This window comes from Mercenaria mercenaria, chromosome 4, assembly GCF_021730395.1.
Source record: "Mercenaria mercenaria strain notata chromosome 4, MADL_Memer_1, whole genome shotgun sequence".
In the NCBI taxonomy this organism is placed as follows: domain Eukaryota; kingdom Metazoa; phylum Mollusca; class Bivalvia; order Venerida; family Veneridae; genus Mercenaria; species Mercenaria mercenaria.
The window spans coordinates 32,365,948-32,391,893 of NC_069364.1; the positions used below are offsets into that span (position 1 = coordinate 32,365,948).

At 36.6% G+C, this 25,946-nt stretch overlaps 1 protein-coding gene across 1 annotated transcript; it reads left to right on the forward strand.

Annotated features, from left to right (window-relative positions):
- Positions 1–3,696: 3,696 nt before the first annotated feature.
- On the forward strand, positions 3,697–24,321 carry LOC123551402 (5-methylcytosine rRNA methyltransferase NSUN4-like). Its single transcript, XM_053540893.1, has 6 exons — positions 3,697–3,836; positions 7,762–8,467; positions 10,587–10,718; positions 11,123–11,268; positions 14,024–14,148; positions 24,021–24,321. Exons 1-6 carry the CDS (start codon positions 3,759–3,761, stop codon positions 24,295–24,297), a joined length of 1,464 nt encoding a protein of 487 aa, XP_053396868.1. The 5' UTR covers positions 3,697–3,758; the 3' UTR covers positions 24,298–24,321.
- The last annotated feature ends 1,625 nt before the right edge of the window (positions 24,322–25,946 follow it).

Here is a 25,946-nt window from a genome sequence, read left to right on the forward strand (position 1 = left end):
AGCGTCTATCTCTTATCAACATGCATGAAAACATGTGAGAATGTTCTCGTTATGATCTCTGAGTTAAGTTTGCAACTATGCCATATGGACTCAAAAATAGGTCGCTATGCAAATAATATAAAATAGAAAAAGTGGAAACTCCACAGGTCGCTCAACACAACAAAAACGAAAATGTTGCAGGCTCGGTTTGATTGAGCCTGTTCATAGACGGTAGTGGAAATGCATGCTACCGTCCACGCCCTCAAACCTTTTCAACAATTCAAAGGCCACATTTGCTACCTGATTAAAATGCATCTGATCTGAATGCTTTTCTTTAAGCAATATAGATAAAATTTGAAACTTCATCATCTGGGGTGTATAAACTAGATCACTCTGATCTTCATGAAATCTTGTCATCTGGTCGTTTCCAAATTTAGGTGAATTTCGAAAAGAGGTCATGTAGGGTCATAAATTAACTTGCATTTCCACTACCATCAATAGGCTCAATAAAACCGAGCCTGTAGCATTTTTGTTTGTCGTGTTGAGCGACCTGTGGTTTTCCACTTTTTCTATTTCACCAAGTTTTTATCTTAATGAACCATACATAAATAACGAAAATACCAGGTTTCTTGTAAATCAAGTAGAAAATGTTGCCTCTATGATGGTGTTAACATGTTTTATTTTATGATTTGACATAGTAACCTAGGTGATGACCCCAGTTTTCAAGTGATCGTACATTGTATAAAGATTCTGATCAGGTTTCGTGTAGATCAAATGAAAATGTGGCATTTAGAGTGTTAATAAGTATTTTTCTAGGCCTTGACCTAGAACCAGTGAGCCAGATGAAGACAAGCATACAGACGTGCTTTCATGTAGATCTATTAGAAAATGTTGCCTCAGGAGTTTTATCAACGTTATTCTATAAGTTGACCTAGTGACATGTCTTTTTCGCCAAGATAATCCAATATGATACACGTCCGAAATTTTATTTCGGCAAAAATTTAGACCGAGTTTCATTTAGGCCAAAACTTTGACCTCTTCAGTATAAACAGGCCAATTGTTGACGAATGTGGACGATGACAAAGGATACAACGCAGTCATAATACTACAGTGAACTTATTGAGTACTTATTCTGACACTTTTAAATTCATATTGAAATAAAGGTTTGTCTTTCATTTATTTCTGAGTCTGTAAAGATAGTACACACAAACAGATGAACAGATACTTTATTGCCTGCAACATAAAGATACGCTAGTTTTGGGCAAAACAATTGATATTGTGTATCAACAAAATAATTAAATATATATCCTGGATCTAATCCTGTAAGACAAAAACGTAGGAATAAAAGATAAGTTTTTCTCAAGCATAAATTATAAACATATATACATTTACCTGTGTGAAACGTGTTTTGCTGCCAGATAGCACAAATATCACAAGAAACTGCTTGTTGCCAAGGACGCAAAACCTCATTACAAAAAAGCACAATTGTCTGCCATAATTTGCCCCAAATACATCTACAATTAAGTTATTTAAAAAAAAATCACTAAATATGTAAATAACAGTCAAAATGACGCTATGAACAATAGCTCTAGGAATAGTGATTGAAAGCAAGTATGGACAAAATGGATTATTAGATTTATATATAAAATCTGTAGAAAGATACTTTGGAAACAAAGAATGCAACCAAGAAGAATAATAACAGACTCGGTTTGACTGAGTCTGTTCATGAGAGGTAATGAAATGTGCAACACCTCTCGCGCCCCCTAGCACCTGCTTATAACATATTTATAATTATTCAATATTGAACAAAGCGTGAGTCTTACATCTCTAAACAGATGAAAAATGAAAATTCTCGCATTATCAGTTCAATTTACCCAGTGATATAAAAGAGAAAGGCAACGTTGTTCTTATGTTAATTCTGTTTGCTGGGATTTCTTAAATTATTGAAATAATTTTAAAGTGAGAAATTATGAACATTTCAATATTTTATCAAAATTGCAGACATTTGGTTTCCATGACAACATTAAATAAAATGGCGGATTTATTAAATTTCTCTCTAAATATATTTGACTTACAATTTATATATGGTTCATTTTCTGTCCAGTTTGCCAGGAGCCGATAAATTGTAAGAATTACTTACAATTTATATGAAAGCTTATGTGCTAAATAAATAAGTCAGCAGTGTGTAAATAACGTCATAAACAGACTAAAATTGCTGCCTCCATAATCAGCCATTTTCTTAAATTTCAAACTGTTATATCGTTTTCAATAGTGGTTCGATTTTAAAACTTCTTTCAGCGTTATAAAAGGATGGTTTTCATACAAAATTAACTTATTGTCAGGCATTCCTCACCCATTAAGATCAAAAAAATTTCTAAACATGTCTGTATTGATCAATTTTAAAAGGATGAAAAGGTCCACATATTTTTTTTTTCTTAATTTTAATAATAAGTGTAATAAATCCACATTATCTTTAGTAGTTATCTTTAAAAGGTATGTTGTAATTAATCAGTATCATTTTCACTTAGTTTGATGAATTTTCCATGTAAGTCATAAAACGGGATTGAATGTCTGAGAAGTTGGCGTGGATTTGTCTTGATGTTGAATTGTCTCTATTGGAGCTGAAATGTTTTGGTTCGAAATGTCTTTCTTCCATTCGGCCTGTACCACAGATGTGCAAAGTTGATGTATGTACAACCTATCCGAATGAAAGGAGTTCAAGGCATACAGACACTAAATAGGAAAATGGCACGAAAAAAATATGGTAGTTGCATAATTGCGGATACAAATAATTCTCAGTTTTTTTTTGCTCTGTAGAGCTATTTTCCATACTTTCTTTGCAAATTGTTTGCTAAAATCACATGACAGATCTATGCTTGACATGTAGGTAGCATTTTATAATGAAATAACATGACAGCAGTTTTCATGAAAACTTAGATCATACACCACCACTACAATTTGGGGTCTCATTTTTTGGCTTATTTTGCAGTTTGTGTGTTTGACTGAAAATATTTTTCTTGCATCAAACATGACCACCACTTTTCAATCGATTTTTATTCAGCACTGACAAAATACTTCAACAAAATATAAGTTATAGACATTTAAAATGGGACCTGGTGTGTGCTGCGGCCATTGGAAATATGTCAATTTTATATAGAATAAAGAAGAACAGCTATTTAGTGTGTTGTAACTTATAAGGTGACATTGGTAAAAATTGAAATCGGTGGAAATGGGCTACTTTGATTAGAATTTGGTAGAAAATGACAAATGCATTGCAATTTTGTTGTAAATGGGAATAAACCCCAAAAATATCACATTTTTCACTGTTTTGGGTATATTTTTTTTCAAAAAACTGCGTATTTATAGCCTAATGATTGTTAATTTCTGGCAATCACAGGTAAACATGAACATATTTAACAGTTTACAGTTAGTGTAACTGCTTGAAAATTATGTCACGATAGCTATTTTTTGCAAAATCTGACGCATTGTCTTATATTACTGAAAATGCCATAAAACCTTTTGATTTTTACCCAGCGCTGACAATATTCTCCAAGAAAATATAAGTTACAGACATCAGAATGGGTCCTGGTGTGTGCTGTGGCCATTGGAAATATGTCAATTTTATATAGAATAAAGAACAGCTATTTAGTGTGTTGTAACCTCAAACCCGTTTGTGGTGTGAATGGCTTTTTGGTATTTAAATTTCTTTGAGTTGAACATACATTTAAGAGTACTTACTTTCGCTAGACATCAACGTCTTACTTTTATGTAATTTGACAATGTTTTCAAGGCGATTTAATAACTCAAATAAAATCGGAAGATATTTCTACCGTGGTTTTAAGGTGAAAAAGGACCAGGTATGGAAGAATGTCCTATATAAGTCATGATTTATTATATAGAATATTTCGTACTCAATATTATTCGTGCTTACATTTTTATCATGTATCAGTTACTAAATCCGTGCTTTCTTTATTTGATATAAGTAATTAGATTATTTTGAGACCTCATTGTTAGTGATGTAGGTCATTTCTATAACATGGAACCGATATAGATGTAGCTGGTTAGCATTATATATTAGATATACTAAATAGCTATTAAACTTTAAAGTGACCATTTACATGGCAGCCGTGCAAATAATTTGTTACAGTTAGGGACATGGCAGCCATGTCAATAAAATAAAAGAGACACTGCAGTCTTTGTTGATTGTTTCTAATTGATGACCAGCCAGTTCTAACCTGTATCGACAGAGTTATGGCCCTTGAATTGATCAAAATTGTCAAAATTTACAGTGTTCGCTCGATAATTAGAGCAATTTTTCTCAGAACTAAACATAACTTAAACAGAGTGTGTATCTTTATAAAACCTAAGTCAGGTTTGAAAATCAGCTAGTTTGGATCTGTATCTGTAGAGTTATGGCCCTTGAGTTACTCCAAATTGCAAAAATTGATAGTTTCTGCTCTCTTACTTGACTCAAGTCTTGAGTAGCTTTTATTCAGTGTTCACTAGTTAACCCTTATCATGCTGGACATGATTGGGCCTGCCTTTGCGACCAGTGTAGATCATGATCAGCCTGCACATCCATGCAGTCTGATCATGATCTGCACTGTTTGCCATTCTTTTTGGTTAGCACCCATTTGAACAGTTAATGGTACTGTCCAAATTGAAAGATGGACAAGTTCATTATAGAAATTTAGCAGGGCTAAACTTAGTCAAAATGTTAATAGGCATAATATCTCTGACAAATACAACTAGAAAATGCTTTTGTAAAAAAGCGCATGTCTCCCCCAATGCAAAGTCCTATAGGCAAGAAGTTAATAGGGGTCAGGAGCGAAAGTCAAAAAGACACTGATGGTTGGCTGCAATAGGGATCATCTACTTGGCATGTCCAGTCATCCCGCTAAATTTCAACACTCTTGGCCTAGTGGTTCTCAAGTCACTGTTCAGGCTCCTGTGACCTTGACCTTTGATCAAGTGACCTCAAAATAAGTAGGGGTCATCTACTCTGCATGTCCAATCATCCTATTAAGTTTCAACATTGTAGGTCAAGTGGTTCTCAAGTTATTTCCAAAAAAATGATTTTACATGAACAGGCCACTGTGACCTTGACCTTTAATAGACTGACCCCAAAATCAATAGGGGTCATCTACTCTGCATGTTCAATCATCCTATGAAGTTTCAACATTCTGGGTCAAGTGGTTCTCAAGTTATTGATATGAACTGGTTATCAATGTTCAGACCTCTGTGACCTTGACCTTTAACGGAGTGACCCCAAAAAACATTAGGGGTCATTTACTCTGCATGAACAATCATCCTATGAAGTTTCAACATTCTGGGTCAAGAGGTTCTCAAGTTATTGATTGGAAATGGTTTTCCATGTTCAGGCCCCTGTGGCTTTGACCTTTAACAGAGTCACCCTTAAATCGGTAGGGGTCATCTACTCTGCATGACCAATCATCCTATGAAGTTTCATCATTCTGGGTCAAGTGGTTCTCAAGTTACTGACCGGAAATGGTTTTCAATGTTCAGGCCCCTGTGACCTTGACCTTTCACAGAGTGACCCCAAAATTGTTAGGGGTCATCTACTCTGCATGAGCAATCATCCTATTAAGTTTCAACATTCTGGGTCAAGTGGTTCTCAAGTTACTGACCGGAAATGGTTTTCAATGTTCAGGCCCCTGTGACCTTGACCTTTAATGGAGTGACCCCAAAATCAATAGGGGTCATCTACTCTGCATGTACAATCATCCTATGAAGTTTCAACATTCTGGGTTAAGTGGTTCTCTAGTTATTGATCGGAAATGATTTTCCATGTTCAGGCCCCTGTGACCTTGACCTTTGATGGAGTGACCCCAAAATCAATAGGGGTCATCTACTCTTCATTATCAATCATCCTATGAAGTTTCAACATTCTGGGTCAAGTGGTTCTCTAGTAATTGATCGGAAATGGTTTTCAATGTTCAGGCCCCTGTGACCTTGACCTTTGACGGAGTGACCCCAAAATCAATAGGGGTCATCTACTCTTCATGACCAATCATCCTATGAAGTTTCAACATTCTGGGTCAAGTGGTTCTCTAGTTATTGATCGGAAATGGTTTTCAATGTTCAGGCCCCTGTGACCTTGACCTTTGACGGAGTGACCCCAAAATCAATAGGGGTCATCTACTCTTCATGGCCAATCATCCTATGAAGTTTCAACATTCTGGGTCAAGTGGTTCTCTAGTAATTGATCGGAAATGGTTTTCAATGTTCAGGCCCCTGTGACCTTGACCTTTGATGAAGTGACCCCAAAATCAATAGGGGTCGTCTACTACAGCAGCCCTACAACCCTATGAAGTTTAAAGGTTCTAGGTCAAATGGTTCTCCAGTTATTGCTCGGAAATGAAGTGTGACGTACGGACGGACGGACAGGGCAAAAACAATATGTCTCCTGGGGGAGACATAATTACCAACTGGATAGTCCTAGTGAGTCAGTCATGAGTTATGGCCCCTGAATTACAAAAAATGCGAAAGTTAACAGTGTCTGATTATTAACTGAAGCACTTCTTTTCCAGTGTTGCACAAACTTGGAATGTTTATTGGCATATTATCTTAGCCAAGTTTGATAACCAGCAGGATAGTCTTAGGGCGCTCTATCGTTACAGCCCTTGAATTAGTCGAAATTCAGAAAATTGACAACTGGTCTGCTCAATGATTACAGAATTTGAAAAGTCAAAAGTACTTTGCTGCAAAGGGCATATTTTGTGACAGTTTGGCACTCTTGTTTCTAGTTGGTAAAGGTGATAAGCACAAAACTGTCGGTTCTGGACTGCTGGAGGTTGTTGAGACTGATAAATTCAGAAGACTAAATGAGTAACTTGTTTCCGCACTAAACGATTTAAATAAACTGGATGAAAAATTTAGCATAACGTGGTTGTCACATTGCCACAGTGTTACTGTTTACACCAAGAGCTTCATAATCGTGGAAATATGCATGCAACTACATGATACCATTGTTGACAGTCATCAGAGACTACGCCCTTGGTCTTCCATAATTTATTAAAAAAGGAAATTTGGGCGATGGCTCTGAAAAAATAATCCCAGTGGACATGCCAGTATGCACAACTAGCTTCATATCAATCACTCCTATAAAGTTTCATTGAAATCCAGATAGAGGTTTTTAAGAAGTGCTGAGAATACATAGACTTTATGTATGATAATCAAAGGGCCATACTTCAGTGAAAACTCATTTAACCACAAACCCATAAAATGTGCGCAACTGCATTTTGTGTGATCATTCCTATGAAATTTCATTTAAATCCCACCAATAGTAAAGGAGAATTTAAAAAAATTGGTAACACCTGTATAGTTTGATTTTGACATTTGAGAGTTCAATTTATAGACTTGTCTGCCAGTTAGGTAAATCAGCATGATTTACCTTGCCTTATTGTAAGAACCACTATTGTACTGAATAACACTACCTAAATAATGGACCGTTTCATTTTTTAAAGTACAAAAACATCGCCGACCTCGAAACCGAATTATACATGCTATTAGTATAAATGTCTTTTGTTTATTTTACAAGTAAGAAAAATGCACATTGTAGTAATTTATACAGACAACCCTTTATTTGTTGTCACTTTTAAATGTGAAAGGGTTAATTTGTTATGAGTTTGACATGTACTGATATGCAACCATTTAATCTTTAACATATACATCCATTTGAAAATCAACTAATAAATTTTCAGCTGAAATATGTGTACAGGTATGCCAGTATCATTTGTAACAACAACTTTTTTTTTTCAGGGAGTTAATACAAAAGTCACCAATTCAGATAGAGCATTAGAGCATTTTGATTTACATTATAGACCCGTTTACAAAAACAAATGGCCATCTATAAGAATTGCTCTGCTAACGTCCAAGAAAACATGTGCTGTGATGAATAATTTTGCAGAAAATATCAAATTTTTGGATGAGTTTAAATCTAACGGAGCATATGATATCATAGAAAAGGCAGAGATTAGTCAACGTGAAAAAGCAAATGTTCAAAACCATGACTGGAAAAATGATTTTAGTGAAGCAAATGAAGAAATTGTAACAGAACTTGAGATGGATCATAGAACTAGTAAATTTCTTAATAACAATGTGGTAGAATTAAATACACCTCATGACAGTGACAAAATACTTGACAAAGAACCTGCTGAAGTTAAAGAAAAGTTTAATGAATTAAGTAAGACGGTGAATATTGATGATGATGATGATGATGATAGGAAAGATTTAGATAGAACAAATTTGTATAATTTTGTACCAGCAGAAACGGTGTACTCTGAAACACATATGTTAAGAATTGAAGAAGCAAAGAGAAGTGTTTTTACTCCAATGGATGTTAAAGTTGATATTGTAAAGCCGAGGAAGATTGTTCTACCCTTTGATCTGAAGGTGATTGGATATCCAAGTGGTGATGTTACAGAGTTTCCAGATGTTAAAGTAGATAATCCCCATGGATATCTTTGTAAGCTTTCAGTTTGTCTACAGCTGTATAGCTAATTAATGATTTTTAATCACCCCGCCACGAGTGGTGGGGCCAGGGGTTATCTTTGTAAGCTTTCAGTTTGTCTACAGCTGTATAGCAAATTAATGATTTTTAATCACCCCGCCACGAGTGGTGGGGCCAGGGGGGTTATAGGAATGGTCTCCATCCGTCCTTCTGTCCGTCCTATCCTTCCGTCTGTCCGTAACACTTTCGTGTCCGCTCCATATCTCCTAAACCCCTTGAAGTATTTTCATGAAACTTGGGTCAAATGATCACCTCATCAAGACGATGTGCAGAACTCATGAGTCAGCCTTGTCGGCTGAAGGTCAAGGTCACAACTCAAGATCAAATGTTTTAGCCTTCCATTTTGTGTCCGCTCTATATTTCCTAAACCCCTTGAAGAAATTTTATAAAGCTTGGGTCAAATTATCACCTCATCAAGACGATGTGCAGAACCCATGAGTCAGCTATGACGGCTCAAGGTCAAGGTCACAACTTAGGGTCAAAGTTTTGAGCCTTCCATTTTGTGTCCGCTCAGTATCTCCTAATCAAACTTGGGTCAAATGATCACCTCATCAAGGCGATGTGCAGAACTCATGAGTCAGCCATGTTGGCTCAAGGTCAAGGTCACAGCTCAGTATCAAAGGTTTGAGCCTTCCATTTTGTTTCCGCTCTGTATCTCCTAATCCCCTTGAAGGATTCATATGAAATCTGGGTCAAATGATCACCTCATCAAGACGATGTACAGAACTCATGAGTCAGCCATGCCGGCTCACGGTCAAGGTCACAACACAAGGCCTTCCATTTCGTGTCCGTTCTATATCTCCTAAACCCCTCGAAGGAATTTTATAAAACTTGGGTCAAATGATTAACTCATCAAGACCATCTGCAGAACTCATGAGTCAGCCATACCAGCACAAGGTCAAGGTCACAACTTATGGTCAAAGGTTTGAGCCTTCCATCTTGTGTCCACTCTGTATCTCCTAAACCCCTTGAAGGATTTTCATGAAACTTGGGTCAAATGATCACCTCATCAAGACGATGTGCAGAATTCATGAGTCAGCCATGTCAGTTAAAGGTCAAGGTCACAGCTCAAGGTCAAAAGTTTACCCTTTCACTATCCATAACAGTGGTGGGGGATTTAGCTGTCTTTCAGACTGCCTTGTTGACAGCTTCCACTTGTTAAGATGCTGTCTTTTGTTCAGCCACATTGGGACCACACAAATTTCAAATATATGCTTTCATTATTTCAAGCCCCTGAATCCAGCGTTCAGCAGATCTTGATTTCGTTAAATGACCAGTAGATGTATCAGTAGCTAGTATTGCATAATCTACTTTTCCACATTTATATCCTATTATGAATGAAATAATGTAATATTTTAACAGAATTCTGTGGAAAAGTGCTCAGATTTCTTTGTTAGGTTATGCGGCGGTGTTAAGTGTGTGCATCTGTCTGGTTTTGTCTGGACATTAACTTTGAGTTGCATGGAGCAACCTGATTTATATTTAGCATAAATGTTTCTCTCAGTGTGACAGAATGTTGCACACAAACCTCAGGTTCCTATCTGAAAGGTAGGTCAAAAGTGGGGTCAAAAGTTATTCTCGAGGCTCTAACTTATCATAAGTTATGATAAATACATAGATCAGTCTTATTTTTATTTGGCATAAATGTTTGCCTCATTGAGACAGATTGTTGCATACAAACCCAAGGCCCCTATCTTAAAGGTCAAGGTCATTTTAAAGCTTGCCCATACTGTAACTTTGACATTTTTTATTTGGCATAAATATTTGCGTCAGTGAGACAGAGTATCATATACAAACACCAGAACCCTGTCAAGGAGGTGAAGGTCACACTGGTCAAATGTAATTTTACAGCTTGTCCAGTCTGAGTATTGTCACAGGGCACTGGTGTGCATCTCAAAGGTCAAGGTCATACTAAGGGGTCAGATGTTTAAGTCTTGTTTTGTTGGTGCTGTAACTTTGGCTGTATGAAGCTTTAATTTTTGGCTGAAATGTTTGAGTTATTAAGGCAGTGTGCCAACAAATATTGTTACCCTTTTGGCATCAATGCTATAGTTTAAGTTTATTTTCTTCTCAGGTTTTTTTATGATGGATGCAGCTTCCATTCTTCCTGTGATTGCTCTTGACCTTGAAAAAGGTGATAATGTCCTTGACCTTTGTGCTGCCCCAGGTGGAAAGTCATTGACCATCCTACAGACTGGACTAGCAGGTACTTGTATCAGATTTGAAAAGACAATAAACAACACAAAGTTACGGTTTCAAATCATTATAAACTATAGTAATGAAGGAAAAAACTTGACAAAAAATGGAGTTACCATGCTCTGATTGTTCTAGGCATGTTTAAAAATATGAGACACATTCAAAGTTTTACTAATCTGACCTACATACATGTTATATATATGAGGTTGTTACATGAAAGTTGATGTAGAAAGAAATATGACAATCTTGTTGAATGTTTACTTTGTTTTATCATTTTATAATTAACACCATTATTATTTTGGTGGTTAGTTTGTTACTGAACAATTGTTGAAATATTTCCCATTCATACAAAAGTTAGTAGTAGGAATTTGAGTTCAATATTCAGTTCATTTTTCACTACCATAATTATTTCAGGAAACCTGACATGTAATGACTTGTCCGGATCAAGAATTCAGAGGTTGCTGAACATATTACAGTATTATATACCAGAAGAACAGCGGGAACATGTAACTGTGACAAGAAAATCAGGCCTGGCATATGACCAGCCTGACTTTGATAAGGTATAAAAATTAAGTTAGGACATTTATCGTCATCTTTTATTGAAGCATTTTCTCATTTTATGATTTTTTGCTCACCTGAGCCAAAGGCTCATGGTGAGCTTTTGTGACCACTCAATGTCCGTAGTGCGTCGTCCGTCGTGTCCGTCAACATTTTCTAAAAAATCTTCTTCTTGAAAACCACTGGGCAGAATTACACCAAACTTCACAGGAATGATCCTTGGATGGCCCCCTTTCAAAATTGTTCAAAGAATTGAATTCCATGCAGAACTCTGGTTGCCATGGTAACCAAAAGGAAAAACTTTAAAAATCTTCTTGTCCAAAACCACAGGGCCTAGGGCTTTGATATCTGGTGTGTAGCATCATCTAATGGTCCTCTACCAAGATTTTTCAAATTATTCCCCTAGGGTCAAATGTGGCCCGGGGGTCCCAAGTTTTACATAGAGTTATATTGGGAAAAAATGTTAAAAATCTCCTTGTCTGAAACCACAAGACTTAAGCCTTTGATATTTGGTTTGTAGCATTGTGTATGGTCCTCAACCAAAATTGTTCAAAATGTACCCCTGGGGTGAAAAGAGGCCCTAACCTGGGTATCCCAAGTATTATATAGACTTATATAGGAAAAAAACATTAAAAATCTTCTGGTCTAAAACCACATGACCTAGGCTTCTGATATTTGGTGTGATGCATTGCCTAGTAGTCCTCTACCACAATTGTTCAAATTATACCCCTGGGGTTAAAAGAGGCCCCAACCCGTGGTCATTTAGTTATTATATGTTATTTAGGAAAAAATACTTAAATAATTATCTGATCCTATTCCAAGACTGTTTGATTATAATTATCTGATAATCCCAAGTAATATGATGTCACTTGACTGTGACCTTGACCTACTGACCTACTTTCTTGTCTTTTAAGATACAGCCTTTAAATTTGGATGACATACACAGTTTTACACACAGATTGTAAAACTGAATTTCATTGACCATGAATGTGACCTACTGGCTTTCTTTATATTTTAGCATCAGTTTGACATTTGAAACATGTAGCTCATATTACTCAGGTGAGCGATCCAGGGTCATCATGACCCTCTTGTTGATAAATTTCTAATCATTCTTTTCTATTTCATACTTTTAAGCCAAAATTCACTGCTATTTTTAGCTCCACTATTTGGAGAATAGGGGTGCTATTCTACTAACCCCAGCATCGGCGTTGACGTGCCCTTTCTTGGTTAAAGTTTTTCAGCAACCTTTGTTTTTCTGTCATCTATGTTACTATTGCTTATATCTTACTGTAACTTCACATAAACATTCTCCAGCATACAAACAAAGTATGTGCAGGGTTGGGCCCATTATACCCAAGGTCAAGGTCACCAAGTTTTTATCCCCCGCCAATGAAATCGGGGAGTGGGGTATGAAATGGCGTTGTCCGTCCGTCCGCAGCCCTTTCTCAGTAACTAGCATGTAGAATTTCATGAAACTTGAAATAAACATGAACCAACATACTGTGATGATGCCCATCAAGTTTTTTTTTTGATTGGTCAATTTCCCTTAGAGTTATTGCCCTTTATTTACTGAAAAGTGCCCAAAAATGTCCGTCTGCAGCCATTTCTCAGTAACTAGCAGGTAGAATTTCATGAAATTTGAAATAAAGATGAACCAACATTCTGCGATGATGCCAATCAAGTTTTTTTTTTTGATTGGTCAACTTCCCTTAGAGTTATTGCCCTTGATTAAATGAAAAATGCCCAAAAATGTCCGTCTGCAGCCATTTCTCAGTAACTATCAGATAGAATTTCATAAAACTTGAAATAAACATGAACCAGCATATTGCGGTGATGCCCGTCAATTTTTTTTTGGATTCAGTTTCCCTTAGAGTAATTGCCCATTAATTGTTAAAAAATCCACAGATTTGTACAGAACAAACCAACCAATTGGTAGAATTTCATTAAACTTCTTTCATTCTTTTCCATGAACATATATTATAAACATGTGAAGTTGTGTACCGACACCTGGTCATCCCCCCCCCACAAAAAAAAAAATCATTCCTTTTTATTATTGCAAAAGTTGTACCGTTCCCCCACCTCCATCTCCACTCAGTCATGCCCGCATCTGCTTCCCCCCCCCCCCCCCCCCCCCCCCCCCCCCCCCAAAAAAAAAGCATTCATTTTCTGTTAAAATGATTTTGACTAATGAAATTATTTGCTTCTTAGTAACATCCTTAACTTTTTGCCGGGTATATTTTTTGCCATTCTTCACCATAAACCCTTTCGGCGGGGGATACCAATTCATTGAATTTGCTTGTTATACTTGGAATTACAGGGTGTACTTGAAAGTTACACAGAGATAGATGTAGTATCACAGAGTGTAGAGACCCTTTATGTTCAGAAGGTTGTAGATGTAACCTGAAATGAAATACAAATGTACCTGTTGCAGGAATTAGAAATTCCATGTACATGTAAGAGGTAGACACATGCAGATACTTAATATTGCAGATATTACTAGATATTCCCTGTAACAATGACATACATGTCATTTTATATTGCAGTTGTTAGTAGATATTTCCTGCAACATAAATAGACATGCTTCTTTATAGTGCTGGTATAACTAGATGTTCCCTGTAATATAGACAGACATGTTACGGTGACTTAACTTTATATCGCATTATACAGATAAACATCAAAGCATGTTCTTTAGTTTATGTCACAGGTATCAGTAGATATTTCATGTACTACAGATAAACCTGTTCCTTTACATTTTAGGTATTAGTAGATGTTCCCTGTAATACAGACAGACATTATCTGTTAGAGGATGTTAACAATTTATTCAGTCCTAGTCGTATCAGTGAGCGAATTGAGATGCCAACACTCCAGAAAGATCTGCTCCTGTAAGTCTTCATTACTTCCTCAAGTCTCTTGGTCAATATTTATCACTGTAATTTCATTCAGATAAGTGAAACCAGTTTTTAACTCGACTATACGAAGTATGGAGAGCTGTCCTACTCGACCCGGCGTCAGCGTCGGCGTCCTCTGCGTCCAGACCAGAATTTGTGTGTGTGCGTCAACAGTTTCTTGTCTGCACGATAGTGGTTTCATTTATGATTTTATTTTAACCAAACTAGCACACAACTTGTAAATTCACCATAAGATCTTGGTTCCTTTCTTGAACTGGCCAGATCCCATTATGGGTTCCAGAGTTATGGCCCCTGAAAGGGCCAAAATTAGCTATTTTGACCTTGTCTGCACAATAGCAGCTTTATTTATGATTTGATTTTTACCAAACTTACACACAACTTGTATCACCATAAGATCTTGTTTCGTTTCTTGAACTGGCCAGATTCCTTTACGGGTTCCAGAGTTATGGCCCCTGAAAGGGCCAGAATTAGCTATTTTGACTTTGTCTGCACAATGGAAGGATCTGTGCTGTCAGTCAAACTAATTGTTATCTATGATATTGACCAATAAGATAACGCGGATTATTCAGTGCACTTACCTTGTTGCTAACCAGCCATTGCTTCCCACAAGCTTTCACTTAGAAACCGTTACTGACTTATTCTTTTAAGTTTGATACATTTTTTTTTCGAAGGAAGTGGTGTTGAGGTGTGCGTTAGGAATATGTAATGCTGACGAGCGGTTCCCGGAAAGGCTAGAAGGGGGAAGGTTTATTTTTTCAGTAAACCAAAGGCTGATTTAGAAAAATGTAAACGTTGAACATTAAATGGATCAGTAAGCAATCTGCTCAAATGTAATTCTAATAAACTTTATATTGAAACTGCCGTGTGTGTCACTAATGTGCATGGTATAATATGATAGCATACGTAATACATCATGAATCGGCGTCTCTCTCCGTACTCATTTGTCTGTGATCGGAATTTTAATTGATGAATTTGCTCACTTTATTTTAATTTAGGCCGATTGCAGAACTATTAAATTCAAGACATTAAATATATAAGTCATAAATGTATATCTTATTTCATATAAAAGTAACAGCTAACCTTCTTATCATGTTTTTGTTAGACTGTGATACAATAAATGCAAATGGGTTCATTTTATCTGTTTGTTCTCTCTTTTTAGCTCACCTGTCACAAAGTGACAAGGTGAGCTTTTGTGATCGCGCGGTGTCCGTCTTCCGTGCGTCCGTAAACTTCTGCTTGTGACCACTTAAGAGGTCACATTTTGCACGGGATCTTTATGAAAGTTGGTCAGAATGTTCATCTTGATGATATCTAGGTCAAGTTCGAACTGGGTCACGTGCCTTCAAAAACTAGGTCAGTAGGTCTAAAAATAGAAAAACCTTGTGACCTCTCTAGAGGCCATATATTTCACAAGATCTTCATGAAAATTGGTCAGAATGTTCACCTTGATGATATCTAGGTCAAGCTCGAAACTGGGTCACGTGCCGTCAAAAACTAGGTCAGTAGGTCTAAAAATAGAAAAACCTTGTGACCTCTCTAGAGGCCATATATTTCACAAGATCTTCATGAAAATTGGTCAGAACGTTCACCTTGATGATATCTAGGTCAAGTTCGAAACTGGGTCACGTGCCCTCAAAAACTAGGTCAGTAGATCAAATAATAGAACAAGAGGACCATGATGGTCCTGAATCAAAAACTAGGTCAGTAGGTCAAATAATAGAAAAACCTTGTGACCTCTCTAAAGGCCATATTTTTCATGGGATCTGTATGAAAATTGGTCTGAATGTTCATCTTGATGATATCTAGGTCAAGTTCGAAACAAGGTCATGTGCGGTCAAAAACTAGGTCAGTAGGTCAGTAGGTCTAAAAATAGAAAAACCTTGTGACCTCTCTAAAGGCCATACTTGTGAATGGATCTCCATAAACATTTGTCAGAATGTTCACCTTGATGATATCTAGGTCAAGTTTGAAACTGGGTCACGTGCCGTAAAAATCTAGGTCAGTAGGTCAAATAATAAAAAAACCTTGTTACCTCTCTAGAGGCCATATTTTTCATGAGATCTTCATGAAAATTAGTGAGAATGTTCACCTTGATGATATCTAGGTAAAGTTCAAAACAGGGCCACGTACCTTCGAAAACTAGGTCAATAGGTCAAATAATAGAAAAACCTTGTGACCTCTCTAGAGACATTATTTTTCAATGGATCTTCATGAAAATTGGTCAGAATTTTTATCTTGATAATATCTAGGTCACTATGTCAAATAATAGAAAAAACGACGTCATACTCAAAACTGGGTCATGTGGGAAGAGGTGAGTGATTCAGGACCACCATGGTCCTCTTGTTTCATTTTTATTTTTTGTTTTGCTTGCAGCATGAAGACATACTTAATTTTATGAACTGTCAAGTAAACAGATCACATGTTTTAATTTCCTTGTTTCCACCGGTCTAACAAAAACATGGTTAATAGGTTTCGGCAAGATCTTTGTCCCTTTTGGTTTGTGCCATTGCTGTGATAGACTTGTTTAACTTTGCTGGTCTGGAAATTGTTTAATTTAATTGTGGAGGAGATTTAATCAGCCCTATGATATGCGAGCAATGTCCTACCGCACTGAAAATAAAATTAATATGACTACCAAATGTTCAAAATTTTGTAAGTTTTCACGCAAAAATTAGTTCTGAAATATACACCAAGCATGGACATATGTTTATTTTTAAGACAACTGCGTGGTATTTTACATATGTATATTATAATATAATAGGAATAATTAACTTAATTGATATCACAGTGGTGATCGACAATTCCACAATCAGCTGCGACAGCAGCCCAATCACAAAACATACTTGTAAAATAAGAACAGTGGAGTATTACGCAACGTTAATATAAAGCTATTGAACCAATTAATAGATTTCTTTATCTGTTGAAAATGTTATCTTGATGTAAGAAATCACTTACACCATATGTGACTGCTCATGGTGTTTGATATTTTTATCATATAAGCCTAGCGTGGAAATACAGTCTCTATATGGCAGAAGTGGACGTACTATTTTGATCAAATAATTTATATAATTATATAAGACTTAATTTCTTTCCACATGTTGCTTAAAAGATAATTAAGATTATAATTATACCATGTACATTGTATTTGCATAAGGACTAAATATTTTTCCTGTCAGGAATATCTAGCAGAGACGGGAAGTGTTTTTTCTTTGGTAACGCCAGCATTTTGGCGCTAACTTTTACCGTGGTTTCTTCTGAGTTAAGCTTAATGTCATGTACATAATCTTTAGTAAAACAACTAAGCCTCTTTGACAGCTATCTTTGTGCATTTTGGTTCACATTTTGGTAAGTATTTCACACAGATATCATCTGAAATACTTTCTAGCGAGGCATTCACTAATGTACATTAATCCGCCATTTTGAAAGAAGCTTGTGGGAAACAGCAACAGTAACTAAGGGGCGGAGTTTATTGATCAGTTTATGGATCCATCCATAGCAGCTTCATTTATGATTTGAATTTAATCAAACTTGCACAAAACTTATGTCACTATAAGATCTCTGTTCCTTTCTTGAACCGGCCAGATCCCCTTATGGGTTCCAGAGTTATGGCCCCTAAAAGGGCCAAAATTAGCTATTTTGAACTGACCAGATTCCATTATGGGTTCTAGAGTTATGGCCCCTGATAGGGCCAGAATTAGCTATTTTGACCTTGTCTGCACAATAGCAGCTTCATTTATGATTTAAATTTAATCAGATTTGTGTCACCATAAGGTCAGTTGGTTCCTTTCTTGAACCGGCCAGATCCCGTAATGATTTCCCTTCCGCTTTGTAACTCTTGAACCCCTTGAAGGATTTCAAAGAAACTTGACACAAATATTCACCTCATTGAAACGACGTGCAGAGCACATGTTTAGGATGGCTTACTTCAAGGTCAAGGTCACACTTAGGGGTCAAAGGTCATATGACTTTGTTTTGTGTATATATTGCTCTGCATTTGCGTTGCATTGCAGTGCTCTTGTTTTTATTTGGCAGATCCTTCTTTTGTTCACTTACAATAATTTTTTTTAATTACTTCCTTTTTATGTTACTATAAATAGCTTCTTGTCCTTAAGTGCAATGATAACAGGTGAGCGATATAGGGCCATTATGGCCCTCTTGTTGTTTTATTTTGGCTCTGTCATTTCCATATTTAGAATGGTAAGGAATATTTTAAAAAAAACTTGGAAATATTGTGAACTGCTTACAGCCTATAGTGAAATGTGCCCAGCAAGTTTCAGTGAAAATACTCAAGGAACACAAGAATTGTGGCTCTTACTACTTACATAGTGTTTACTGTATAAGGCATTTCTTTGCAAATGGCATAAGTCTATTTTTGCTGTGGGATATTTTAACAAGCTTAGCACATATGTAGCTTTCTTGGAGGCTGAGGTATGCTAAGTGGTCACTGGGATCAAAGTTTAGGTGGCACTTACTAACAAGAGGACCATGATGGTCCTGAATCGCTCACCTGTTCCCACATGACCCAGTTTTGAGTACGATGTTGTTTTTTCTATTATTTGACATAGTGACCTAGTTTTTGAGCTCATGTGACGCAGTTTTGAACTTGACCTAGATATCATCAAGATAAAAATTCTGACCAATTTTCTTGAAGATCCATTGAAAAATATGGCCTCTAGAGAGGTCAGAAGGTTTTTCTTTTATTTGACCTATTGATCTAGGTTTTGAAGATATGTGACCTAGATATCATAAAGGTGAATATTCTCACTAAATTTCATGAAGATCTCATGAAAAATATGGCCTCCAGAGAGGTCACAAGGTTTTTTTATTATTTGACTTACTGACCTAGTTTTTGATGGCACGTGACCCAGTTGCAAACTTGATCTAGATATCATCAAGGTAAACATTCTGACCAATTTTCATGAAGATCCATTCAAAAGTATGGCCTCTAGAGAGGTCACAAAGTTTTTCTATTTTTAGACCTACTGACCTAGTTTTTGATTGCAGTTGACCCAGTTTCAAACTTGACCTAGATATCATCAAGATGAACATTTAGACCAATTTTCATACATATCCCATGAAAAAAATGGCCTATAGAGAGATCACAAGGTTTTTTCATTATTTGACCTACTGACCAGGTTTTTGACCGCACATGACCCAGTTACAAACCTGACCTAGATATCATCATGCTGAACATTCTCACCAATTTTCATGAAGATCCATTGATATGGCCTCTAGAGACATCACAAGGTTTTTCTATTTTTAGACCTACTGACCTAGTTTTTGATCGCAGTTGACCCAGTTTCGAACTTGACCTAGATATCATCAAGATGAACATTTTGACCAATTTTCATGAAGATCTCTTGAAAAATATGGCCTCTAGAGAGGTCACAAGGTTTTTCTATTTTTAGACCTACTGACCTAGTTTTTGACCACACGTGACCCAGTTTCAAACTTGACCTAGATATCATCAAGGTGAACATTCTGACTAATTTTCATAAAGATCCCATGAAAAATATGGCCTCTAGAGAGGTCACAAAGTTTTTTTTATTTTAAGACCTACTGACCTAGTTTTGACTGCACGTGACCCAGTTTCAAATTTGACCTAGATATCATCAAGGAGAACATTCTGACCAATTTTCATGAAGATCCATTGAAAAATATGACCTCTAGAGAGGTCACAAGGTTTTTCTATTTTTAGACCTGCTGACCTAGTTTTTGACCCCACGTGACCCAGTTTCAAATTTGACCTAGATATCATCAAGGTGAACATTCTGACCAATTTTCATGAAGATCTCATGAAAAATATGGCCTCTAGAGAGGTCACAAGGTTTTTCTATTTTTAAATCTACTGACCTAGTTTTTGACCCCACTTGACCCAGTTTCGAACTTGACCTAGATATCATCAAGATGAACATTCTGACCAATTTTCCTGAAGATCCATTAAGAAATATGGCCTCTAGAGAGGTCACAAGGTTTTTCTATTTTTAAACCTACTGACCTAGTTTTTGACCACACGTGACCCAGTTTCAAACTTGACCTAGATATCATCAAGGTGAACATTCTGACCAATTTTCATGAAGATCTCATGAAAAATATGGCCTCTAGAGAGGTCACAAGGTTTATCTATTTTTAGATCTACTGACCTAGTTTTTGACCGCACGTGATCCAGTTTCAAACTTGACCTAGATATCATCAAGCTGAACATTCTGACCAACTTTCATAAAGATCCCATGAAAAATGTGACCTCTAGAATGGTCACAAGCAAAAGTTTACGCACGGACGCACGCACGCACGGACGCACGGACGGACGACGGACACTGCGCGATCACAAAAGCTCACCTTGTCACTTTGTGACAGGTGAGCTAAAAATAGAAAAATATTTTCTGCTCAATAACTGAAGCGAAGAATAAAGTCTTATGACCAAACTTGGTATTTAGGAAGCTTGAATGAAGGCTATGGTTTAGTTGTATTTTGGGTTGCTTGAGTTAAGGTCAAGATCATTGTTCCTGAAATCAGAAAAAAATGACTTTCTCACAATAACTTAAGTTAGGAAAGAGGTAAGTAGGCCAAACTTTTAAATATTCGTGTTTGCAGTTGCATTTTTGGGTAACTTGGGTTATGGTCATCATTACTAAATGTAGAAAAAAATGTTTTCACTCACAACTAGTATCAACAAGAGGACCATGATGGTCCTGAATTGCTCACCTCTTCCCACATGACCCAATTTTGAGTATGACGTCGTTTTTTTCTATTATTTGACATAGTGACCTAGTTTTTGAGCTCATGTGACCCAGTTTTGAATTGACCTAGATATTATCAAGATAAAAATTCTGACCAATTTTCATGAAGATCCATTGAAAAATATGGTCTCTAGAGAGATCACAAGGTTTTTCTATTATTTGACCTATTGACCTAGTTTCCAAAGGTACGTGACCCTGTTTTCAACTTTACCTAGGTATCAAGGTGAACATTCTCACTAATTTTCATGAAGATCTCATGAAAAATATGGCCTCTAGAGAGGTCACAAGGTTTTTCTATTTTTATACCTACTGGCCTAGTTTTTGACCGCACGTGACCCAATTTCGAAACTGACCTAGATATCATCAAGGTGAACATTCAGATCAATTTTCATGAAGATCCATTGAAAAATATGGCCTCTAGAGAGGTCAAAAGATTTTTCTAATTTTAGACCTACTGACCTAGTTTTTGACCGCAGTTGACCCAGTTTCAAACCTGACCTAGATATCATCAAGATGAACATTCAGACCAACTTTCATACAGATCCCATGAAAAGTATGGCCTCTAGAGAGGTCACAAGGTTTTTTTATTATTTGACCTACTGACCTAGTTTTTTAAGGCACGTGACCCAGTTTCAAACTTGACCTAGATATCATCAAGGTAAACATTCTGACCAATTTTCATGAAGATCCATTCAAGGGTATGGCCTCTAGAGAGGTCACAAGGTTTTTCTATTTCAAGACCTAATGACCAAGTTTTTGATCGCAGTTGACCCAGTTTCAAACTTGACCTATATATCATCAAGATAAACTTTCAAACCAACTTTCATACAGATCCCATCAAAAATATGGCCTCTAGAGAGGTCACAACGTTTTTTCATTATTTGACCTACTGACCTACTTTTTGACGGCATGTGACCCACTTTCAAACTTGACCTAGATATCATCAAGATGAACATTCTGACCAATTTTTATGGAGATCCATTCAAAAGTATGGCCTCTAGAGAGGTCACAAGTAGGGCTGTCATTGATAGGGTCTTAGGCGTATCGACGATACCGATATATCAGAAGACAAATATCGACGATACATCGATATATTGATTATTAAGTTAGATTAACGACCTATTTGTTCATATAATACTATATACCTTCCTGTAAATGCTATTTTAAGTTTTATTGCCTACTTTCCATATTTCTGTTTGATTGTGTTGTATTTGTATTTATGAAATAAAAGAAATACATAAAAATTAATAACATCTTTCATTTTTATTTTGCCTTCATTTCTTTTTTGCATTCATCCAATTTTACAACTTTGTGAACTTAAGTTGTTTTTTAGGGTCTGAGTGTTTATTTGGGTAGTTTTTTCTCCCTGTAAAATATCGATTTTTGAAAATGGGAATCGATAATCGATCGACAAAAAAAAATCGTTGATACATCGATATTGTTTCTATCGATGACAGCCCTAGTCACAAGGTTTTTCTATTTTTAGACCTACTGACCTAGTTTTTGACCGCACATGACCCTGTTTCAAACTTGACCTAGATATCATCAAGATGAACATTCAGACCAACTTTCATACAGATCCCATGAAAAATATGGCCTTTAGAGAGGTCACAAGGTTTTTCTATTATTTGACCTACTGACCTAGTTTTTGACGGCACGTGACCCACTTTCAAACTTGACCTACATATCATCAAGATGAACATTCAGACCAACTTTCATACAGATCCCATGAAAAATATGGCCTCTAGAGAGGTCACAAGGTTTTTCTATTTTTTGACCTACTGACCTAGTTTTTGAGGGCACATGACCCACTTTCGAAACTGACCTTGATATCATCAAGGTGAACATTCTGACCAATTTTCATGAAGATCTCATGAAATATATGGCCTCTAGAGAGGTCAAAAAGTTTTTCTATTTTTAGACCTACTGACCTAGTTTTTCACCGCACGTGACCCAGTTTCGAACACGACCTAGATATCATCAAGATGAACATTCAGACCAACCTTCATACAGATCCCATGAAAAATATGGCCTCTAGAGAGGTCACAAGGTTTTTCTATTATTTGACCCACTGACCTAGTTTTTGACGGCATGTGACCCAGTTTCGAACTTGACCTAGATATCATCAAGGTGAACGTTCTGACCAATTTTCATGAAGATCTTGTGAAATATATGGCCTCTAGAGAGGTCACAAGGTTTTTCTATTTTTAGACCTACTGACCTAGTTTTTGATGGCACGTGACCCAGTTTCAAACTTGACCTAGATATCATCAAGATGAACATTCTGACCAACTTTCATAAAGATCCCACGAAAAATGTGGCCTTTAGAGAGGTCACAAGGTTTTTCTATTATTTGACCTACTGACCTAGTTTTTGACGGCATGTGACCCAGTTTCAAAGTTGACCTGGATATTATCAAGGTGAACGTTCTGACCAATTTTCATGAAGATCTTGTGAAATATATGGCCTCTAGAGAGGTCACAAGGTTTTTCTATTTTTAGACCTACTGACCTAGTTTTTGATGGCACGTGACCCAGTTTCAAACTTGACCTAGATATCATCAAGGTGAACATTCTGACCAATTTTCATGAAGATCTTGTGAAATATATGGCCTCTAGAGAGGTCACAAGGTTTTTCTATTTTTAGACCTACTGACCTAGTTTTTGAAGGCATGTGACCCACTTTCGAACTTGACCTAGATATCATCAAGATGAACATTCTGACCAACTTTCATAAAGGTCCCATGAAAAATGTGACCTTTAGAGTGGTCACAAGCAAAAGTTTACGGACGGACGCACGCACGGACGCACGCACGGCGGACACTGCACGATCACAAAAGCTCACCTTGTCACTTTGTGACAGGTGAGCTAAAAAGTAATTCAGTGAACTTGTAATATATAATGATTTCAATGTTTAAACCTATTATTCAGCATTTTCAGGTGTTCACCTCCACTGTTTACTTCGAGTTGCAATATAAAATCACCAATATTAAAGCCAATGATAGAAAACTAAAAAATTATTTGTACATGTATTCCACATAAACATCTTTGTGTTATCCTTTCTTTCTAAAATATAACTAAAAATAAGATGTATTGTTTTTTAAAGGTCTGGTATCAAGTCTTGCCGACCAGGGGGATCTGTGGTCTACTCAACGTGTACGCTAAGTCCTGCCCAGAATGATGGTGTCATACAGAATGCTCTCGATGACCTCTGGAGAAACACAAATATAGATGTTGTTGTGGAAGATTTAGAAGAAATTACAGATATATTCAAAGACTCTTTCCAGTTTTACAAGAACTGTAGATTTGGACAGCTTGTGCTTCCATCATTGTCATTGAATTATGGTCCAATGTATTTCTGCAGACTAAGAAGAGTTGCATGAATAAAGTTACTTGTTTTATAAAGATGTGCAGGCATTTTATTTCTTTGATGAGGTATAAAATTGCATTGCTTAGCAGTATTTTTCGTTTAAGAAGTTTATTTTAGCTCACCTGAGCAATGCTCATGGTGAGCTTGAGAGAAACAAGAGGACCATGATGGTCCTGAATCGCTCACCTCTTCCCACATGATCCAGTTTTGAGTATGAGGTCGTTTTTTCTATTATTTGACTTAGTGACCTAGTTTTTGAGCTCATGTGACCCAGTTTTGAACTTGACCTAGATATTATCAAGATAAAAATTCTGACCAATTTTCATGAAGATCCATTGAAAAATATGGTCTCTAGAGAGGTCACAAGGTTTTTCTCTTATTTGACATATTGACCTAGTTTTCGAAGGTACGTGACCCTGTTTTGAATTTTACCGAGATATCATCAAGGTGAACATTCTCACTAATTTTCATGAAGATCTCATGAAAAATATGGCCTCTAGAGAGGTCACAAGGTTTTTCTATTTTTATACCTACTGGCCTAGTTTTTGATCGCAGTTGACCCAGTTTCAAACTTGACCTATATATCATCAAGATAAACATTCAGACCAACTTTCATACAGATCCCATCAAAAATATGGCCTCTAGAGAGGTCACAACGTTTTTTCATTATTTGACCTACTGACCTACTTTTTGACGGCATGTGACCCACTTTCAAACTTGACCTAGATATCATCAAGATGAACATTCTGACCAATTTTTATGGAGATCCATTCAAAAGTATGGCCTCTAGAGAGGTCACAAGGTTTTTCTATTTTTAGACCTACTGAACTAGTTTTTGACCGCACATGACCCTGTTTCAAACTTGACCTAGATATCATCAAGATGAACATTCAGACCAACTTTCATACAGATCCCATGAAAAATATGGCCTTTAGAGAGGTCACAAGGTTTTTCTATTATTTGACCTACTGACCTAGTTTTTGACGGCACGTGACCCACTTTCAAACTTGACCTACATATCATCAAGATGAACATTCAGACCAACTTTCATACAGATCCCATGAAAAATATGGCCTCTAGAGAGGTCACAAGGTTTTTCTATTTTTTGACCTACTGACCTAGTTTTTGAGGGCACATGACCCACTTTCGAAACTGACCTAGATATCATCAAGATGAACATTCTGACAAATTTTCATGAAGATCTCATGAAATATATGGCCTCTAGAGAGGTCACAAGGTTTTTCTATTTTTAGACCTACTGACCTAGTTTTTCACCGCCCGTGACCCAGTTTCGAACACGACCTAGATATCATCAAGATGAACATTCAGACCAACCTTCATACAGATCCCATGAAAAATATGGCCTCTAGAGAGGTCACAAGGTTTTTCTATTATTTGACCTACTGACCTAGTTTTTGATGGCACGTGACCCAGTTTCGAACTTGACCTAGATATCATCAAGGTGAACGTTCTGACCAATTTTCATGAAGATCTTGTGAAATATATGGCCTCTAGAGAGGTCACAAGGTTTTTCTATTTTTAGACCTACTGACCTAGTTTTTGATGGCACGTGACCCAGTTTCAAACTTGACCTAGATATCATCAAGATGAACATTCTGACCAACTTTCATAAAGATCCCACGAAAAATGTGGCCTTTAGAG